Source organism: Lepidochelys kempii, chromosome 4, assembly GCF_965140265.1.
Source record: "Lepidochelys kempii isolate rLepKem1 chromosome 4, rLepKem1.hap2, whole genome shotgun sequence".
Lineage (NCBI taxonomy): Eukaryota > Metazoa > Chordata > Testudines > Cheloniidae > Lepidochelys > Lepidochelys kempii.
In genome coordinates this window covers 19,580,060-19,601,835 of record NC_133259.1, presented here as the reverse complement: position 1 = coordinate 19,601,835, position 21,776 = coordinate 19,580,060, and the positions used below count along the sequence as shown (strand labels likewise).

The window sequence follows — 21,776 nt, the reverse complement described above, 5'->3', positions numbered from 1 at the left end:
GTGTCAAAGCAACATCCACACAGCTAGTTTTAGCGGATTAGCGTTAGCCGGGCTTGTGCAAGTCTGTGGACCCGAACTGGAAGGCTCATTCCCAGATGGAGTGTAGACATATCCAGTGAGACTAAGGCCTGGCCTACACTGGGAAATTAGATCGGTATAACTATGTTGCTCAGGGATGTGAAAAAAACACCTTGAGTGAAGCAGTTAAACCAACTTAACCCCCGGTGTAGACAGTGCTAGGTTGATGGGTGAAATCTCCCGTCAATCTAGCTACTGCCCCCTTGGGGAAGTGGAGTACCTATGCCAATGAGAACCTCTCCTGTTGGGGTAGTTAGTGTCTTAACTGAAGTGCTTTGTGGTGCAGCTGTGTCACTGCAGCATTTTAAGTATAGATGCACCCTAAGTGACTTACCCAAAGTCACACAAAAAAAAGTCTGTGGCAGAACTGGAAATTGAATTTGGGCTCCTCAGTCCCAGGCTAGCACCTTAACCATTGGACCACCCTTTCTGTGTAGTTTAAATGTGTGTAAAGTGTTGTAATCTTATCTCAAGTCAATCAAGAGGAAAAAGTGGAATTTAAATCCTTGGGTTCTGGGGTCAGGAGCTCCTGACATGAAATGTCTCCATGCATTTTTCTTAAGACTTGGCTGCTGCCAAAATGCCTTTGTCGTCATGTGGAATTCCAGTTTAAATGAACATAACATAACAGATACCTAACAAAGGATTCACTTTTAAAAATCTCTACATATATTTTTAGGTATTGTACTGGAGAAGAATATTTGAAAACCCAAGGAATTGAGGCAACTTCCTGGGGCCTGTGGCAGAATCATGTGGCTCTTGCATGCATGACAATAATTTTCCTTACAATTTCTTATCTGAAACTGCACTTCATGAAAAAGTTATCTTAAAACAAAAGTGTAAATATACTGTAATTCACATTGTTTGAATAGTTTTATAAGTTAGAAAACTGACTTGATTTTTGTTAACAGTACTCTTTTGTATCTTTTACCTCTTGCCTCAAAATGTAACAAAGTTAACAAAAATCTTCAGCAATACTAAATATTCATTGAAATGCACTTTCTTGAAATTTACAGTATGCCTGAATTTTTTTTATTGTCATGAAATATACATAAGAGTATTCATCTCTTCATCAGACCAATTGTAAAGTCAATTCTTTACTATATGCTATTTGTTAAAATACAGAACAATTATGAAATGGTAATAATTAATGGCTCTATCCACAACGAAAAGGTTCCATGGTTGGACAAATTTTCTTAATTTTGCACATCCAGAGTGATATTATGACAAAAAAGAAAATCTATTTTTAAGGTCTTGGATCACTAATTTTATCTCTCCTATTTCCCTCCTCCACATACATTCCACCACATCGTAGTCGTGTTTGCCATGCGCCAGATTTTGCCTGGCCCTTACATGGATGCTTTGTTGGTGGTGGTGAGGGGAAGGCTAAGAAGCTGCCTAACCTTTGTGTACTCTGTATAAGAACTAGGAAGAACTGTAGCCCCTGTGGTTAGTTGTGGCATGCTGGGGCGGTCTTATTCCTTGGGGTGCATAGTGCCACAAAAGGACTTGGAGGAGCAGGCAGAGGGTGAGGTTATGGCTCTGCCCCGGCTCTCGCATTTGTTTACTGGTCAGATGTAAAATCGGTTTGCATGGCTTCAGTAATGTGGAAATATGTATTGCTGAATACAAACCTTAACTATCATGCATGGGAAAATGTGCATTAAAATATACATGCCAAATATAATGCATTTTTTCTTTGCACAGTATTTCAGCTAGGAACACAGAAATTACCATACAGCAACAGACCAATAATCTACTTTGGTATCCTATTTCCATTGTGAGATTTTTTTTAAAGTAATATTTTTTGGTTATTTTTATTTGTCTTCTGGTTTCCGAGCTCTTTGGGTGAATTTGCTTCATGTTTTCAAGCTTTATTCTGTAACCACATGGGCTAGAAACTTCTTTGAAGTGAGAGCTGAAATTCTCATGTAATCTCTTGATTCCAGCTGTTGAGGGTTTAAGGAAAACACCAAGCATCACCAGACTCATGATCAAATTGTGAGAGCTGGCAACACTGTCTTAGTAACATACTATAGCTGTAATACATTAATATGTAGTTTCTACAGGTAAATTAATTCTCACTTTATGTTGCATTTTAAATTTCCTTATGTCAAGTACCTCCTATTTTTGTGTTATCTGAAGCGGTAGATGGTGTACCCTAAAGATATTCTACATTCTGTTAATTAATTTATATAACTCTGTTGTATTTATTCTCCTTGAATGGAAGGCTTCTCAGTTCCTGTGCAAGAAATTATCTTTGTTGTCCTTAGGATTTTTTCTGTTGCAATTTTTTCTGTTGCAGCTATAGTGTGTCTTTTTAATGTGGTGACCAAAAATAAATGTGTTATTCAAAGGATGTACTATCTGGTTATGATGGTATTACAATGCTTTCTGTATTCCACTATCCATCTTAGCAGAGCTTAACATCTTAACATTTTTTCCATTGTTGTACCTCTTCAATGAGCTGCCTTCATATTTTTCACATGGTAACAATTTAAACTCCGTCACTATGTATGTGAAGTTCCCTCCAGTATGCATTACTGCCCTTGTCCATGCTGAATTCTATTTAACATTGTGTGGCCCAATTATTTAAGTGTGTTAGGTCCTTTTGAAATTGCACACAATCCTCTCTAGTCTTGACTAGCTTAAATAATTTTCTGTCAGCCACAAATTTTACTGTCTCAACATTTACTTTCTTCTAGATCATCCATAAATAAACTGGTCACCACCAGTCCTGCTACTGACTCATTTTCTCTCTGTGAAATTTGTAATATGAAATAAAATGTGTTAATAAGTTATAAAAGCATGTAAAAAGAACCCAATTCTGCAGCTCTTAGTGTTCAATTGAGGTCAGTAGGGCTGCAGGATTGTGCCCAAATGTACCTGGGAATAGTGTTAGTTTGGTTTTCATTATCACTGATGTGTTCATGTCTTTCTCAATGGTGGACAGAAAAGGTTGTGTCTGGGGCTTGAGAACATATGCATTGTCATTAGTGAAGCATCAGTAAAACACTTTTTGAAAAAACTGAAGACCCCTTTTATATGCCCATGGGTTGTAATACACTGCAGCATGGTTTCCCCTGAAGTCCTAAACGCTCGTATCCCACCATTTTTAATTTTCTTTACGGAAATCCTCCCTCCTCTTGATTTTAGGTTACTAGCAAAATAAATCAGGTCAGCTGCAGTTTTAAAATTTCCAAATGTCTCAGACCTTTGTTGTTGACATTAATTCTATTTATATTTTAGCTAATGCTGTTTCCTAAAGTCATGGGGAGAAACCCAGCTATCATGTGTGAGTTCAAACCATACTGATATAACAGATAACATATAATTACAGTGTATTTTCTACAAAGGCATTTATCAAAAGTATGAAGCCATGTTTCATAACTGATTTTCTTAGCCCAGCTGAAGAATCTGTCCTATCTCGGGGCCTCTTCTTCTGCCCCTCCACCCCCACGAACAGGATACAGTTTTGTGGTGACCTAGAATCCTATTTGTGATGTCTCTGACTTCAAGGAATATTTCCAACACATCTCTGAACAACATACTAACCCACAGAGATCTTCCTACCAACACTACAAAAAGAAGGATTCTGGGTGGACTCCTCCTGAAGGTCGAAACAACAGACTGGACTTCTACGTAGAGTGCTTCCGCCGACGTGCACGGGCTGAAATTGTGGAAAAGCAGCATCACTTGCCCCACAACCTCAGCCGTGTAGAACACAATGCCATCCACAGCCTCAGAAACAACTCTGACATCATAATCAAAAAGGCTGACAAAGGAGGTACTGTTGTCATCATGAATAGGTCAGAATATGAACAAGAGACTGCTAGGCAGCTCTCCAACACCGCTTTCTACAAGCCATTACCCTCTGACCCCACTGAGGGTTACCAAAAGAAACTACACCATCTGCTCAAGAAACTCCCTGAAAAAGCACAAGAACAAATCCGCACAGACACACCCCTGGAATCCCAATCAGGGGTATTCTATCTGCTACCCAAGATCCATAAATCTGGAAATCCTGGACGCCCCATCATCTTAGGCACTGGAACCCTGACAGCAGGATTGTCTGGCTATGGAGACTCCCTTCTCAGGCCCTACGCTACCAGCACTCCCAGCTACCTTCGAGACACCACTGACTTCCTGAGGAAACTACAATCCATCGGTGTCATAAATATAAAGGGAAGGGTAAACCCCTTTGAAATCCCTCCTGGCCAGGGGAAAGCTCCTCTCACCTGTAAAGGGTTAAGAAGCTAAAGGTAACCTCACTGGCACCTGACCAAAATGACCAATGAGGAGACAAGATACTTTCAAAAGCTGGGAGGAGGGAGAGAAACAAAGGGTCTGTGTCTGTCTATATGCTGGTCTTTGTTGGGGATAGACCAGGAATGGAGTCTTAGAACTTTTAGTAAGTAATCTAGCTAGGTATGTGTTAGATTATGATTTCTTTAAATGGCTGAGAAAAGAATTGTGCTAGAATAACTATTTCTATAACTAATTCTATAACTAGAATAGAATAACTATTTCTGTCTGTGTATCTTTTTTGGTTTTGCCTAGAGGGGTTCTCTATGTTTTTGAATCTAATTACCCTGTAAGATATCTACCATCCTGATTTTACAGGGGGGGATTTCTTCATTTCTATTTACTTCTATTTTTATTAAAAGTCTTCTTGTAAGAAACTGAATGCTTTTTCATTGTTCTCAGATCCAAGGGTTTGGGTCTGTGGTCACCTATGCAAATTGGTGAGGCTTTTTATCCAACATTTCCCAGGAAAGGGGGGGTGCAAGTGTTGGGAGGATTGTTCATTGTTCTTAAGATCCAAGGGTCTGGGTCTGTAGTCACCTAGGCAAATTGGTGAGGCTTTTTACCAAACCTTGTCCAGGAAGTGGGGTGCAAGGTTTTGGGAAGTATTTTGGGGGGAAGGACGCGTCCAAACAGCTCTTCCCCAGTAACCAGTATTAGTTTGGTGGTGGTAGCGGCCAGTCCAAGGACAACGGGTGGAATATTTTGTACCTTGGGGAAGTTTTGACCTAAGCTGGTAAAGATAAGCTTAGGAGGTTTTTCATGCAGGTCCCCACATCTGTACCCTAGAGTTCAGAGTGGGGGAGGAACCTTGACAATCGGTGATCTTCCTGAAAACACCATCCTGGCCACCATGGATGTAGAAGCCCTCTTCACCAACATTCCACACAAAGATGGACTACAAGCCATCAGGAACAGTATCCCCGATAATGTCACGGCAAACCTGGTGGCTGACCTGTGTGACTTTGTCCTCACCCATAAATATTTCACATTTGGGGACAATGTATACCTTCAAATCAGCGGCACTGCTATGGGTTCCCGCATGGCCCCACAGTATGCCAACATTTTTATGGCTGACTTAGAACAACGCTTCCTAAGCTCTTGTCTCCTAATGCCCCTACTCTACTTGCGCTACATTGATGACATCATCATCTAGACCCATGGAAAAGAAGCCCTTGAGGAATTCCACCATGATTTCAACAATTTCCATCCCACCATCAACCTCAGCCTGGACCAGTCCATGCAAGAGATCCACTTCCTGGACACTATGGTGCTAATAAGCGATTGTCACATAAACACCACTCTATGACGGAAATCTACTGACCGCTATGCTTACCTACATGCCTCCAGCTTTCATCCAGACCAGACCACACCACACGATCCATTGTCTACAGCCAAGCTATGCGATACAACCGCCTTTGCTCCAACCCCTCAGATAGAAACAAACACCTACAAGACCTCTATCAAGCACTCTTACAACTACAATACTCACCTGCTGAAGTGAAGAAACAGATTGACAGAGCCAGAAGAGTACCCAGAAGTCACCTACTACAGGACAGGTCCAACAAAGAAAATAACAGAACACCACTAGCCATCACCTTCAGCCCCCAACTAAAACCTCTCCAACGCATCATCAAGGATCTACAACCTATCCTGAAGGACGATCCATCACTCTCACAGATCTTGGGAGATAGGCCAGTCCTTTTTTACAGACAGCCCCCCAGCAACCACACATCACACTACAAAAACACTAACCCAGGAACCTATCCTTGCAACAAAGCCCATTGCCAACTGTGTCCACATATCTATTCAGGGGACACCATCATAGGGCCTAATCACATCAGTTATGCTATCAGATGCTCGATCACCTGCACATCTACCAATGTGATATATGCCATCATGTGCTAGCAATGCCCCTCTGCCATGTACATTGGCCAAACTGGACAGTCTCTATGTAAAAGAATAAATGGACACAAATCAGACATCAAGAATTATAACATTCAAAAACCAGTCGGAGAACACTTCAATCTCTTTGGTCACTCGATTACAGACCTAAAAATGGCAATTCTTCAACAACAAAAACTTCAGAAACAGACTGCAACGAGAGACTGCTGAATTGGAATTAATTTGCAAACTGGATACAATTAACTTAGGCTTGAATAAAGACTGGGAGTGGATGGGTCATTACACAAAGTAAAACTATTCCCCCCCCCCCGCCCACTGTTCCTCAGATGTTCTTGTCAACTGCTGAAAATGGCCCACCTTGATTATCACTACAAAAAGCTTCTCCCCCCACCCCCGCTCTCCTGCTGGTCATAGCTCACCTTAAGTGACCACTCTCGTTACAGTGTCTATAGTAACACCTATTGTTTCATGTTCTCTGTGTATATAAAACCTCCCCACTGTATTTTCTACTGCATCCATTCAATGAAGTTAGCTGTAGCTCTCCAAAGCTTATGCTCAAATAAATTTGTTAGTCTCTAAGGTGCCACAAGTACTCTTTCTTTTTGCAGATACAGACTAAAGTGGCTGCTACTCTGAAACCTGATTTTATAACGTAACAGTTTCATATGTTTCATAACACTGTTTCATAACGGTGTCTGATGGATGCTGGTACAATGATGGTTTCTCACTGTTGCACTATCCAATATACTGACATTCTGACTAGCATAGAGATCACACCTGTTTACTTCGTTCAGTCACAGCAAGTCATCTCTGGAAAGTACAGTCTTTTAAAAACATATTGTGCATCTATGAATAAGCTGGTTTCTGAATGGTTGAAATTTTATTTTTAACCTTTTTGGGACTTAATGGTCAGTCACACAGCAATGTAAGTGGCTGACACAATTTTTGGGTGGTATAGCTGATTGTTACTTATTCATATTATGTGTGTTTGTTCCATTAATTAAAATATTAAATGTACCTTTTAACGTTCATTGAACTGATTTCAATAATACTGTGTACTATTTAATTATGTGTTTCCTTCAGACCTTTCACAAAATAAGCTGTTTTGTCAGAATCTCCATTCAGATATCTGAACTGTACAGTTTATGCAAATGATATATTCCTCTATAACAGAAGCAAACTTGTATGTAACATTGATATTTATTATGCAAAGCTTCTAAAAATCATCTATCACAATCAAGGTAAATTACCATCAAAGTAGCCGATAGCTCACCAATGCTGTGGCCTTAAAATCAGCAGGTTCCTTAGCAAATGACGATGGGTTTGTACCATGCTCATAAATAAAGCTTTTCTCTGACTGTGCTCTTGATTTCAGTGAATTATTTTCCTAGTCCCTCTTTTGTTGTTAGAGCCAACCACTTACACGCGGTTCTTGAAATTGGCCTCACATATCTACAAATGGGTAATATTAAAAGGAGAATATTGGATTTTATTGCACAGCTTTCCAAGATAACCACATCGCTACCCTTGGCAGAATGTATTTCTCTAGATAAAAATACAATTTCAGTGCATGAGACCGATGTTTATTTTTAAACATTGGAGGGGATTTTCTATTTCCATTTGGTCAGTTGCACAGAAGTCCCCGCACTAGCCACACTCGTGCTCTCTTTCTCAGACGCTTTTATGGAGCGGGCGGGCGCGGGGGGGGGGCGGTCAAAGCGCGCAGAAGCGCGGCTTGGCGCGTAGAGCAAGCCCCCCCCCCCGGTGCACAGGCAGAGAACAAACAGCGAGGTGCCTGCGTCCCTGGCCGGGCCGTTGAAACATGCGCGCGCTCCCAGGGGCAGCCGCCAGTGGCTTCCGTTAAAGCCGTTACTCGCTGCACGGGCTGGGGGCGGGGGAGGGGAGGCATTACACAGCTGCGCGCGGGCGAGCGGGGCTGCCTGAGAAGTAAGAACGGGGGGAATGGGCAGGCGCGAACCGAGCACCCGCCAGCCTACTTCGCCACGTGCCGGCCCGCGCATCCTCCTCGCCTGCCCATTTGCCGCGCAGGCCAGTGCCGGGGGGGTAGAGGCGCTCCGCTGCCGCAGGGAGGGGCGGACTTGAGTCCGGGAGTGGAGCGGGGCCGGGGTCCAGCAGCAGCTGAAAATCCAAGGAGCACCTACCCCTTGAGCCGTGCAACCTAAGGGTGACGGTAACTGTGCTGCGGGGAGAGGGGTTCAACCTCACACCTACACCCCAACCATATGCAACCCCGCGATCTACACCCCACTCAGACATACCTACACCCCAACCATATACAACCCCCCCACCTACACCCCACTCAGACACACCTACACCCCGTCTGCACCACAACCATCTATACACCTACACCCCAACCATATACAACCCCCAATCTACACCCCACTCATACACCCCAACCATATACAACCCCCCCACGACCCACTCAGACACACCTACACCCCGTCCGCACCACAACCATCTATACACCTACACCCCAACCATATACAACCCCCAATCTACACCCCACTCATACACACCAACCATATACAACCCCCCCACGACCCACTCAGACACACCTACACCCCGTCCGCACCACAACCATCTATACACCTACACCCCAACCATATACAACCCCCAATCTACACCCCACTCATACACACCAACCATATACAACCCCCCACGACCCACTCAGACACACCTACACCCCGTCCGCACCACAACCATCTATACACCTACACCCCAACCATATACAACCCCCAATCTACACCCCACTCATACACACCAACCATATACAACCCCCCACGACCCACTCAGACACACCTACACCCCGTCCGCACCACAACCATCTATACACCTACACCCCAACCATATACAACCCCCAATCTACACCCCACTCATACACACCAACCATATACAACCCCCCACGACCCACTCAGACACACCTACACCCCGTCCGCACCACAACCATCTATACACCTACACCCCAACCATATACAACCCCCAATCTACACCCCACTCATACACACCAACCATATACAACCCCCCACGACCCACTCAGACACACCTACACCCCGTCCGCACCACAACCATATATACACCTACACCCCAACCACATACAACCCCCCATCTACACCTCACCCAAACCACATACCTCACCCCACCCATACACACCTAAACTCACCATCTACACCTACATCCCACCCATACACCTATATCTACCCCATACACATCTAACCCAATCTATACCCCACAAATACATACATCACACGACCCATACACAACGGCACCCCCATTTACACCTACACCCCACCCATACAACCCCCCCATCTACACCCCAACCACATACAAATATCCTTTCAGAGAAGCTATAGAGAAAGTAGATAACTCTCAGTCCCTTTATAGAAATGTTTTTAGTTCTTATTTAAAGTAAAGTTAAGCAGTAGTAAATACTGTGCAAAAAATGGTCTGTATGAAAAGCACTTCAGTCAATACAACATTACAAATATAAATATATACTCAAATTAAATAAATCACTGTAAAACAATTGAGTCTTTATAACTCTTGGTTTGGTTGATTTATTTTTAGTCTCATTACCATTTCTTTACATTGATTTATATAAATCTATAGCCTCCACGTGCAAGCACTTCCTTCAGCTGGAGGAGGTTCCTGCAGGTGGAGGTGAGTCCTGTCTGCCCTGTGCTCTTGGGAGCCCCAACGCTGAGGGCTTATAGCTGCTAGTCCCTGCTTCAGTCTTAGTATGCTGTGATTGACTGAAATCTTGCTGTTATTGTATAGTTGATTTTTTTTTAAAAAAGAGGAATCAGTAGGATATGAGAGTGTCGTGAATGTTACCATACATGTAGGTTTATCCAACAACAAAACATTAACATTATATTTCAGGTACTTGTTTCTATTGATTTTATATTGTGAATGCGCTTATGGTAACTTTTACTATAAGTATTTTTGTTATAAACGACAGAAGCATCCTTCCAGAATGACAGAGAACCAGCCACACCGCAGTATTCAGATATCAGAACCAAGTACCAATGGCTTCCCTTGGAAAAAACTGTCCTCTATAGAAAAGCAAAAGTTTCCTGCAGAAGCCACTGTGACCTTTCACAACATCTGCTACAGAGTGAAAGTGAAGAGTGGCTTTTTATGTTGTCAAAAAGCTGTTACTAAAGAAATTTTGAAAGATATCAAGTACGTATTTAAAAAAATATTTAGTGTACGTTAATTTTCTTTTTCATACAACTTAGTCAACAACCTCATGTCAACGTCCAAGAGATAGATTCAGGAATGACTGAAGAAATTACTGTAAGAAATACAGTTTTTGAATTCACACTTTGGATGTTAACTTTTGTATTTTATAAAACATAATGCGATATTGATACATTAATACATAAGAGGGTTACAACATCAGTTGTGTGTTATTTAATTTAAACTTAATTCTGTACAAATATATTACTAGTTGGATGCATTATTACTTTTATAAATGTTGTATGATAATTTGAAAAAAAAGTTAATTATCTGAGCTGGTAGTTTAGAACCCTTATACAGAAGCATTGTTTGCAGCACAGCAAAGAAATCTCAGTTCAGTTGGAATTTGTGATTCATATTGAAACTCTGATGTATTTTTTTTAAAAAAAAAGTAGTACTTGTGGCACCTTAGAGACTAACAAATTTATTAGAGCATAAACTTTCGTGAGCTACAGCTCACTTCATCGGATGCATACAGTGGAAAACCTTATGCTCTAATAAATTTGTTAGTCTCTAAGGTGCCACAAGTACTCCTTTTCTTTTTACAGATACAGACTAACACGGCTGCTACTCTGAAACCTGATGTATTTGAGAGTTTGAAAACCAGTTTGCAGGTGCTTAACTCAAGGCCCATCTTAGTTCTGATGGCAAATAGCTGCCTAGTCAGGTTTGTGTGCAAGTCACCAGTTTGTAGGCACAACTGTAAGTCCGTAGGAAAAATGTGTAAATGTCCATACTAAAGTAGGTATGCAATTGGACCTGAACTTCGGGAGAAAAAGAGGAGCTTAATGTGGCTTAAAAAAAAAAGCCTCTAAAATTGAAATATAATTTTGTATATTTGAAAACTAAAAAATTATAAACATTTTTTTTTCTAGCAAGTAATTTGATTTCACATAGCTGAGGAACTTCACCAGTTCCCAAAGGATTTTGTTTTACAACAACAGACAAACAAGGCTTTCAAATTAAATGAATTAGTCTACAAATAAAACAGTGACTTCAGGAAATGTTGCTTTTGTTTGCAGTGGGATTATGAGACCTGGCCTTAATGCAATTTTGGGACCCACTGGCAGTGGCAAATCTTCGTAAGTGTTGAAGCAATGAAAGGACTTATTTTACATTATCTGTATTCCTCATGTTGAGAAACCATGCCAAACAGAAAATGTGCCTGCATACTTATAGTATGGATGATTAGGAACACAAGAGCCAAGTGTTCAAAGTGGCTTCAACCCAAACTCTTAATTAGTATGCCTCAAACTGTATCTTTATCACCCAAAAGATAACTCAGATTTCCATGCTCAAAAATAAGGTATCTGGAGTTCAGCTACTTGATTTAGGTGTACAAACAAAATCTGTCATGTAAATCTAAGTTTTGGAAACTTTTCCAGCTGGCATAAATTACAGCAGCTCATAGGCTGCTCAAACCTTTGCCAGGGCCAGCAAAAAGGCTCCCTAAAAATCAGGGAGCCCTAACCCTGACAGTTCCACCTCTGCTTATTGGGTGAGCAGATCTTGTCACAGGAGACAAAATGAGCTTGCATTTCAGCATCAAAATTGCATGTGCAACACATTTTGTTAACTGGATTTGTATGCCAAATTTATCTTCCACCTACTCCACGGTTCAAAGATTTATTCTTCAGAACCCTTTTGGGAGCCTGATTTTTCTTTTTCTAGGCTATTGGATATCTTAGCTGCAAGGAAAGATCCTCATGGACTCTCTGGAGAGATTTTGATAAATGGAGCTCCTCGGCCTGCCAATTTTAAATGCATCTCTGGATATGTGGTACAGGTAAATGAGCCTGCAGTTACTACCTGCCTTTACTGTTTTAACCTCCCTCCAGAGACAGAGAGACAGACAGACACAATCTGGATTAAAAATAACCATTAATTGATTCATACAGACCCGTGATGAGAATTATGATATAAAATTTACTGACAAAAGAGTCTGATACAAAAATGTAGAAACCAGTGTAGTGTTTCTTACTCCTTTTCTAATGTCCCAATTTTTGATGATTTTTTTCCTATTGTAAACGAACACCTCATGTGATGTTCGGTAGTTTTTCCATTTTCTACTACACTTTGGTTATTATATTGGATCACCCTGACTGAATTTCACCTGAATTTGAATTTATTTTCATTGGCCTCAAAGACTACAAGAAGATGTTAAAAACAATGAAATCCTTCTCTTATTTTCAACCCAATTGTTATGTTTTTAATTGTTGCTGAAAATTTGCAGGAAAATGACCTGCAGTTGCTGATTGTTTCAGATGTGTCTCCTTTACATTTATTTCAATATTATTTTTATTACAGTATTGTCTTGAGGTGTCAGTCAGGGTAAGGGTCCAACTGTGTTAACTTTGTACAAAATTATCTACATTATACAGTTTTTTCATTTGTCCTGTTATTACTTTTGTATTCAGATTTCTGCTTTGCTCTTTTTGCCTCCAAGTGCAATATCCTAGAGAGACCTTAGGGTATGTCCACACTGCTACTGGGAACTAGCCTCCTAGCTAGCTTCACTCAAGTTAGTGTGCTAAAATAGCAGTGTGGATGTTGCAGCTCTGGACGAGATTCAGACTAGTCACTTCAGTTCAGACTGAGGGGGTCAAGTGATTTTGAAAGCCTGAGCTGCAATGTCCACACTACTATTTTTAGCACAGTAGTTTGAGCAGAATTAGCTGTCTGTCTGTCTACCCTGACTGGGAAGCTCACTTCCAGCTGCAGTGTAGACATAGCTTTTCAGGTCTAGTTATGAGGAGAGGGAGTGTGACTTGTTGTAGGGACTGTCCAGAGTAGGGACCATATTGGAGTTATAGTCGACTAATTATTCCCAGTAAATTTGGGGGGGGTGTGTGTGGAGGGCTGACGGGCTGGCTTGTGGAAGAGTAGCAGCAGATTATGGATCAACCATTTATGACCAAAAACTAGCTTTGAAAGCTTGTAAGTTATCTGAATTTTCTTATTTAAAAAAATTATTGATCTTAAAGAGACTTAAAATTCAGCAAACTCCTGGAGTCTTATTTGAGAGACCACCATTTAAAAAGACTTTGTCATATAGTTCAGGCTCCAACTGTTCGCTATCTTAAATCTGAACATTATCCTATCTAGCTAAAATACCATCTGGATACTACGTGCCAGATTGTGGGCCCAGATATAAAGGTGTAAACCAGAGTAACTCCATTAAAATCCATGACGTTATTTTGACCAATGCTACAGCGATCAGAAAATGGTTCTACATACTTTACCTTTTCTGAGAAATTACTCCTCCCAGAGTCAACATTAATGTGGGATCAGCACAAAACCAATGTTTTGTACCCCATCTTTCCTATGCTTCTCCACGTGGGGCTTGTTCCATGGACATTCCTCCATCTTTTCAGCTGATATGATTTGGCGCTAGCCAGCTGGCCTTTTCCATCTTTGGGGAGCTGCCACAGAGGACCACTCTCTCCCGCAATTCCAAACTAGGTACCATAATCTTTTAGGGAAAGACTACTGCCCTCCCCTCATTTTGCAGAGATTAGGTCCAGCTGGCAAACGGAGTTAGCTGGGCTCTGACTTTATAGGCAGAGCGCAGGAAAACTCCATATCAGTGGACATCATTTCCCTTCCCTGGTGAATCCATACTATGTATAGCCTTTGATTCATCAGCACAATGCATTCCCACTCTTGGGGGCGGCACTTCCTATCCTGGAGAATACCTGCCAGACATGGTCTTGGATTCCCTAACGTGGTGAAACTTCATGCATTCAGAGGATGGACTTTCCCTGTCCTGGGGTTTCCCACATAAGAATGGCCATACTGGATCAGACCAAAGGTCCGTCTAGCCCAGTATCCGGTCTTCTGACAGTGGCCAATGCTAGGTGCTTCAAAGGGAATGAACAGAACAAGTAATCATCAAGTGATCCATCCCCTGTTGCCCATTCCCAGCTTCTGGAAAACAAGCTAGGGACACCATCCCTGCCCATCTTGGCTAATAGCCAATGATAGACCTATCCTCCATGAATTTATCTAGTTCTTTTTTGAACCCTCTTATAGTCTTGGCCTTCACAGCATCCTCCGGCAAGGAGTTCCACAGGTTGACGGTGCGTTGTGTGAAAAAATACTTCCTTTTGTTTGTTTTAAACCTGCTGCCTATTAGTTTCATTTGCTGGCCCTAGTTCTTGTGTTATGAGAAGGAGTAAATAACACTTCCTTATTTACATTCTCCACACCAGTCATGATTTTACAGACCGCTATCATATCCCCCCCACCCCAAACGTAGTTTTAGATTATCTAGCACTGGGAATCCAATCCACTAAGGGTTTGGGCTTTTATTTCCTGAGAGGTTCCCACAGACAGGCATTCTCCAGCACAAGGAAACAGACCACTAGATGTTGGGACTTCTCTGTGCTGGGGAATCTCCCGAGTTCATGGGCATGAAATCCCTCAGCACAGATAACACCGTGAGAAGTTAAACAATGTTAATAAGATTTCAAAAGTAAAGAGAGCATTTAATTATAAAGGATGAGGCATAAATCTGAAAAGACATTGCTTGTTGATGGAAAAGCTCTGTTGGACTCTTGCATCACAGGTATCATATTTGTGAACTTTGGTCTTGTGTAGTTTTCCTTTCCTGCAGAAGTTAATCCTTATTCGTTACAATACTGTAACATGGTATAAATAAAGGAAAATTTAAGCCTCACCTCAGTCTCTGGAAAAATCATGGAGCAGGTCCTCAAGGAATCAATTCTGAAACACTTAGCGGAGAGGAAAGTGATCAGGAACAGTCAGCATGGATTCACCAAGGGCAAGTCATGCCTGACTAATCTAATTGCCTTCTATGATGAGATAACTGGCTCTGTGGATGCGGGGAAAGTGGTGGATGTGTTGTTCCTTGACTTTAGCAAAGCTTTTGACATGGTCTCCCACACTATTCTTGCCAGCAAGTTAAAGAAGTATGGGCTGGATGAATGGACTATAAGGTGGGCAGAAAGTTGGCTAGATTGTCGGGCTCAACGGGTAGCGATCAATGGCTCCATGTCTAGTTGGCAGCCGGTATCAAGTGGAGTGCCCCAAGGGTTGGTCCTCGGGCCGGTTTTGTTCAATATCTTCATAAATTATCTGGAGGATGGTGTGGATTGCACCCTCAGCAAGTTTGCAGATGACACTAAACTGGAGGAGGAGGAGGTAGATACGCTGGATGGTTGGGATAGGATACAGAGGGACCTAGACAAATTAGAGGATTGGGCCAAAAGAAATCTGATGAGGTTCAACAAGGACAAGTGCAGAGTCCTGCACTTAAGACTGAAGAATCCCATGCACCGTTACAGACTAGGGATCGAATGTCTAGGCAGCAGTTCTGCAGAAAAGGACCTAGGGGTTACAGTGGACGAGAAGCTGGATATGAGTCAACAGTGTGCCCTTGTTGCCAAGAAGGCCAATGGCATTTTGGGATGTATAAGTAGGGGCATTGCCAGCAGATCGAGGGACGTGATCGTTCCCCTCTATTCGACATTGGTGAGGCCTCGTCTGGAGTACTGAGTCCAGTTTTGGGCCTCACACTACAAGAAAGATGTGGAAAAATTGGAAAGAGTCCAGCGGAAGGCAACAAAAATGATTAGGGGACTGGAACACATGACTTATGAGGAGAGGCTGATTGTTTAGTCTGCGGAAGAGAAGAATGAGGGGGGATTTGATAGCTGCTTTCAACTATCTGAAAGGGGGTTCCAAAGAGGATGGATCTAGACTGTTCTCAGTGGTAGCAGATGACAGAATAAGGAGTAATGGTCTCAAGTTGCAGTGGGGGAGGTTTAGGTTGGATATTAGGAAAAACTCTTTCACATAGCAAGTCTCTGAGTGTGACCCCCCTTATAAATTAAAAACACTTTTTTATATATTTAACACCATTATAAATGCTGGAGGCAAAGCGGGGTTTGGGGTGGAGGCTGGCAGCTCGCGGCCTCCATGTAATAACCTCATGACGCTCTGAGGGGTCCTGACCCCTAGTTTGAGAACCCCTGCTGTAGAGTCAGTGGTTGGCATGCAAGAAAGTACATAGGAAAACATACAGAGGGACATCGTGACTACAGGGGTACTGGAACAGTTTGTATAGCCGGGGGCTGAGAGCCATTGAACCAAACTGTAAAGCCTGTTTATGATGGAAACTGCTTCAAGCCAGGGGGTGCTACCGCACCCCTAGTTCCAGCACCGACCAGTACAGTTATGCCAGTAATTTAATAGATAGAGGGTTGAATCCTGCAGTCCTCACTCAGGCAAAATTCCTATTTAAGTTTTGATGAGATAAGGACTGCACATTTGATCCATAGATAATTAGGGCCCTAACTTTCAAACAAAAGTAATTTTACTCACGTAAGTAGTTAGTGGAAATCCCCTTAGCACTAGGAGAGTGGTGAAACACCGGAATGCGTTACCTAGGGAGGTGGTGGAATCTCCTTCCTTAGAAGTTTTTAAGGTAAGGCTTGACAAAGCCCTGGCTGGGATGATTTAGTTGGGGATTGGTCCTGCTTTGAGCAGGGGGTTGGACTTATGACCTCGTGAGGTCCCTTCCAAATTCATATTCTATGATTCTAAAACTTGCTAATATTTTTGTGTCTTGTAAGAATGATGTGGTTATGGGGACCCTGACAGTGAGAGAAAATTTTGAGTTCTCAGCTGCACTCCGTTTGCCAAGTACTGTGGCTGAACAGGAAAAGAAGGAACGAGTGAACCAAATCATCAGGGAACTGGATTTGGCCAAAGTGGCAGATTCCAAGGTAACTACACATGGCATAGCATGACATGGTATTTAATATTACCAAACAAAAAGCTAAGGTATGAGAAAGTTAGCACTGTAATTACATAACATTTAACTAACAAACAAACCTCATTAGAATGTTGTAGTTACAATCAACAAACATTTGAAAAGCAGGAAATTCAGAGTTAAGACTACCTTAATGTATACATCTACTCTGAAAAGAAGCTTGAAAAATGGCATTGTGATGTTCTATACATAGTATCTCAGTGATTTCTATATCAAATGTGTTCAATTTAAAAAGTGTTTTTTCTAACTTCCATCTCTGTAGTTAAATCCTGGGTTCTGTAGATGAAGCTGAGTTCTTTCTTTCGAGCACATTATCACCAATAATAAAGATACTGCATATCAAATGATGCCTTTTGATACTTCTGTAATCTCATTCAGTGAATGGGGGATATACAGATGTCACGGATTGGTTGAGCAAATGGAAGTTAGTAAATAATTCTGTTAAAAGAACAGATGACATCTCAGTCTCTCTCATCGGAGTAAAAAGCAGTACAAATTATTTTTGTCCTGAAAGTAACCAGATATGACTTTGCATACATGCAGGGAGCAGATCTTTTGACTTAGAAAGTGCATTTTTACATATTCACTTTTCAGAATAGAACTGCACTTTGCTCCCCGACATCCCACCATTTGTGGCACCATTCACACACTGTAAATATGGGTCTATATGTATTTTTTTTAATCCTGAGGTGCTTAGAAGTCCTGGGGATTAACAGCATAGAGACAGATTTTTCTTGTTTTAAATTTACAGCCTTCTAATAAGGCGCTTTTTAAAAAGCTACCTAAATTTACAATCTTAACTTGATCTTAATGGATTTTTTTGTTAGAAAACTGGTTCATTTTTGAAGCATTGCTATAATTTCGTCTCTTAATCATGTGAATGTTTTTGTTTCATGTAAATATTTCTGATCTAACACCTGAAGTTAGCCCTAATATTTTCCTGGATTTTGAGAATGTTAATAAAAAAATAATTAATTAATAAAGAAATCTCCTTTTAAAGGTCTGATGCTTCTTTTGCACTAGGTTGGCACCCTGTTTATTCGTGGTGTATCTGGGGGAGAGAGAAAAAGGACCAATATTGGAATGGAACTCATTACTGACCCTGCAGTCTTGTTCTTAGATGAACCAACTACTGGACTAGATGCCAGCACTGCCAATGCTGTCTTGTTGCTCCTGAAAAGGTGACTGCAAGGGAATCACTGGGAAAGAACTATCTGGTCTTTGATAGAAGTGTACTCTCTAAACATATCTTAATTGCAGATACAGTATATAAATAGTCACAGCCTGATGTATTGGTTTATGATTGGGTTATTCCCATGTAAGGAAAGGGAAACTGCAGGCTTCCACAAATGGAATTTCCTTCTAATTCTGCATTCAGCTACTGTAGTGCGTTAGCGGTCATCCCTCCCTCTCTGGCTCAGTGAGAGGCCACTCCGCCTCACCACATCACAGGGGCACTGCCCCATTTCAGGGAAGTTGTGATTCAAGCGGTGGGGTCCAGGCCCTTCTGGCAGGAGAGAGTAGGGCAAACAAACAGTCTCGGGGCTCCAGCCCTCAGCCAGGACAGAGGAATCAAATAGTCTTAGAGAGTTCAGGCCTTCAGGCAGCGTGGAACACCAAACAGTCTGTCATCCTCATGCAGGCAGACAGCAGACAAATGCAGGCCCCTTGGCCCAAGGTGGGGAAGCTGTCCACCCTACTGCACCAGGTCCTAGCCCAGGGCCCTAACAGTGGCAAATGGTTCCACTGAGTCAGGGGGGAAATCCAGTCACAACACACTGACCTGGATTCAGGCAGCAATACAACCGGACCATAGCTGGCCATCCCTGGGCTACTTTCTGCTTGCCCATTATCATGTACCTGCAGCTCAGGATTGTCCGTGGCCTCTTCGGCGTATGTGGTGAGTGGCAGTCCTGGCAGTTCTTTGTCTGGGTCAGTCTCCTCCAGTGGCAGGGCATGGCAAGGCACAGTGCAGGTTTTGCTCCAGGAAGCTGCAGCAGCCAGGAGATATTTGCTCCCTTCTCTGGCTCAGACTCAACTGGATTACAGGCTCTCCCTTTTATACTTCCTGCCCCACCCCTTAGCTTTCTGCAGGAGGGGGCGAGCCTAGTCTGGCTCCGCCCACTAGGGATCACAGAGTGGCTCTTCTCCCTCTAAAAAAGAAAAGGAGTACTTGTGGCACCTTAGAGACTAACCAATTTATTTGAGCATAAGCTTTTGTGAGCTACAGCTCACTTCATCGGATGCATACTGTGGAAAGTGTAGAAGATCTTTTTATATACACACAAAGCATGAAAAAATACCTCCTCCCACCCCACTCTCCTGCTGGTAATAGCTTATCTAAAGTGATCACTCTCATTACAATGTGTATGATAATCAAGCTGGGCCATTTCCAGCACAAATCCAGGTTTTCTCATGCCCCCCTCCCCCCACACACAAACCCACTCTCCTGCTGGTAATAGCTTATCTAAAGTGACCACTCTCCTTACAATGTGTATGATAATCAAGGTGGGCCATTTCCAGCACAAATCCAGGGTTTAACAAGAACGTCTGAGGGGTGGGGGGGGGTAGGAAAAAACAAGGGGAAATAGGTTACCCTGCATAATGACTTAGTCACTCCCAGTCTCTATTCAAGCCTAAGTTAATTGTATCCAATTTGCAAATGAATTCCAATTCAACAGTTTCTCGCTGGAGTCTGGATTTGAAGTTTTTTTGTTGTAATATAGCAACTTTCATATCTCTAATCGCGTGACCAGAGAGATTAAAGTGTTCTCCGACTGGTTTATGAATGTTATAATTCTTGACATCTGATTTGTGTCCATTTATTCTTTTACGTAGAGACTGTCCAGTTTGACCAATGTACATGGCAGAGGGGCATTGCTGGCACATGATGGCATATATCACACTGGTGGATGTGCAGGTGAACGAGCCTCTGATAGTGTGGCTGATGCTATTAGGCCCTGTGATGGTGTCCCCTGACTAGATATGTGGGCACAGTTGGCAACAGGCTTTGTTGCAAGGATAGGTTCCTGGGTTAGTGGTTCTGTTGTGTGGTATGTGGTTGTTGGTGAGTATTTGCTTCAGGTTGGGGGGCTGTCTGTAGGCAAGGACTGGCCTGTCTTCCAAGATTTGTGAGAGTGTTGGATCATCCTTCAGGATAGGTTCTAGATCCTTAATAATGCGTTGGAGGGGTTTTAGTTGGGGGCTGAAGGTGACAGCTAGTGGCGTTCTGTTATTTTCTTTGTTAGGCCTGTCCTGTAGTAGGTGACTTCTGGGAACTCTTCTGGCTCTATCAATCTGTTTCTTCACTTCCGCAGGTGGGTATTATAGTTGTAAGAATGCTTGATAGAGATCTTGTAGGTGTTTGTCTCTGTCTGGGGTTGGAGCAAATGCAGTTGTATCGCAGAGCTTGGCTGTAGACGATGGATCGTGTGGTGTGGTCAGGGTGAAAGCTGGAGGCATGTAGGTAGGAATAGCAGTCAGTAGGTTTTCAGTATAGGGTGGTGTTTATGTGACCATCGTTTATTAGCACTGTAGTGTCCAGGAAGTGGATCTCTTGTGTGGACTGGACCAGGCTGTAGTCCATCTTTGTGTGGAATGTTGGTGTAGAGGGCTTCTACATCCATAGTGGCCAGGATGGTGTTTTCAGGAAGATCACCGATGGATTGTAGTTTCCTCAGGAAGTCAGTGGTGTCTCGAAGGTAGCTGGGAGTGTTGGTAGCGTAGGGCCTGAGGAGGGAGTCTACATAGCCAGACAATCCTGCTGTCAGGGTGCCAATGCCTGAGATGATGGGGCACCCAGGATTTCCAGGTTTATGGATCTTGGGTAGTAGATAGAATATCTCAGGTCGGGGTTCCAGGGGTGTGTCTGTGCGGATTTGTCCTTGTGCTTTTTCAGGGAGTTTCTTGAGCAAATGCTGTAGTTTCTTTTGGTAACTCTCAGTGGGATCAGAGGGTAATGGCTTGTAGAAAGTGGTGTTGGAGAGCTGCCGAGCAGCCTCTTGTTCATATTCCGACCTATTCATGATGACAACAGCACCTCCTTTGTCAGCCTTTTTGATTATGATGTCAGAGTTGTTTCTGAGGCTGTGGATGGCATTGTGTTCCGCACGGCTGAGGTTATGGGGCAAGAGATGCTGCTTTTCCACAATTTCAGCCCATGCACGTCGGCGGAAGCAGTCTATGTAGAAGTCCAGTCTGCTGTTTCAACCTTCAGGAGGAGTCCACCTAGAATCCTTCTTTTTGTAGTGTTGGTAGGGAGGTCTCTGTGGATTACTATGTTGTTCAGAGGTATGTTGGAAATATTCCTTGAGTCGGAGACGTCGAAAATAGGATTCTAGGTCACCACAGAACTGTATCATGTTTGTGGGGGTGGAGGGGCAGAAGGAGAGGCCCCGAGATAGGACAGCTGCTTCTGCTGGGCTGAGAGTAT

At 42.6% G+C, this 21,776-nt stretch overlaps 3 protein-coding genes across 5 annotated transcripts in view; 2 read left to right on the top strand and 1 right to left on the bottom strand.

The window, feature by feature from the left end:
- The window catches only part of LOC140910219 (broad substrate specificity ATP-binding cassette transporter ABCG2-like), a 38,666-nt gene extending 31,016 nt beyond the window's left edge, over positions 1-7,650 (top strand). For all 3 annotated transcript variants that reach the window (XM_073340660.1, XM_073340661.1, XM_073340662.1), the window contains exon 16: positions 758-7,650. In XM_073340660.1, the coding sequence (XP_073196761.1) occupies positions 758-908 (151 nt within the window). In that variant the 3' untranslated portion in view covers positions 909-7,650. The remainder of the gene's footprint in view (positions 1-757) is intronic.
- Positions 7,651-9,770: 2,120 nt separating this feature from the next.
- The window catches only part of LOC140910221 (broad substrate specificity ATP-binding cassette transporter ABCG2-like), a 38,003-nt gene continuing 25,997 nt past the window's right edge, over positions 9,771-21,776 (top strand). Inside the window, exons 1-5 of the mRNA XM_073340664.1 lie at positions 9,771-10,491; positions 11,571-11,630; positions 12,220-12,334; positions 17,145-17,297; positions 18,368-18,525. Of these exons, the coding sequence (XP_073196765.1) occupies positions 10,283-10,491; positions 11,571-11,630; positions 12,220-12,334; positions 17,145-17,297; positions 18,368-18,525 (695 nt within the window). The 5' untranslated portion in view covers positions 9,771-10,282. The remainder of the gene's footprint in view (positions 10,492-11,570; positions 11,631-12,219; positions 12,335-17,144; positions 17,298-18,367; positions 18,526-21,776) is intronic.
- Positions 17,528-21,776, bottom strand: part of PKD2 (polycystin 2, transient receptor potential cation channel) — a 71,828-nt gene continuing 67,579 nt past the window's right edge. Inside the window, exon 17 of the mRNA XM_073340654.1 lies at positions 17,528-17,782. Coding sequence (XP_073196755.1) covers positions 17,715-17,782 — 68 coding nt within the window. The 3' untranslated portion in view covers positions 17,528-17,714. The remainder of the gene's footprint in view (positions 17,783-21,776) is intronic.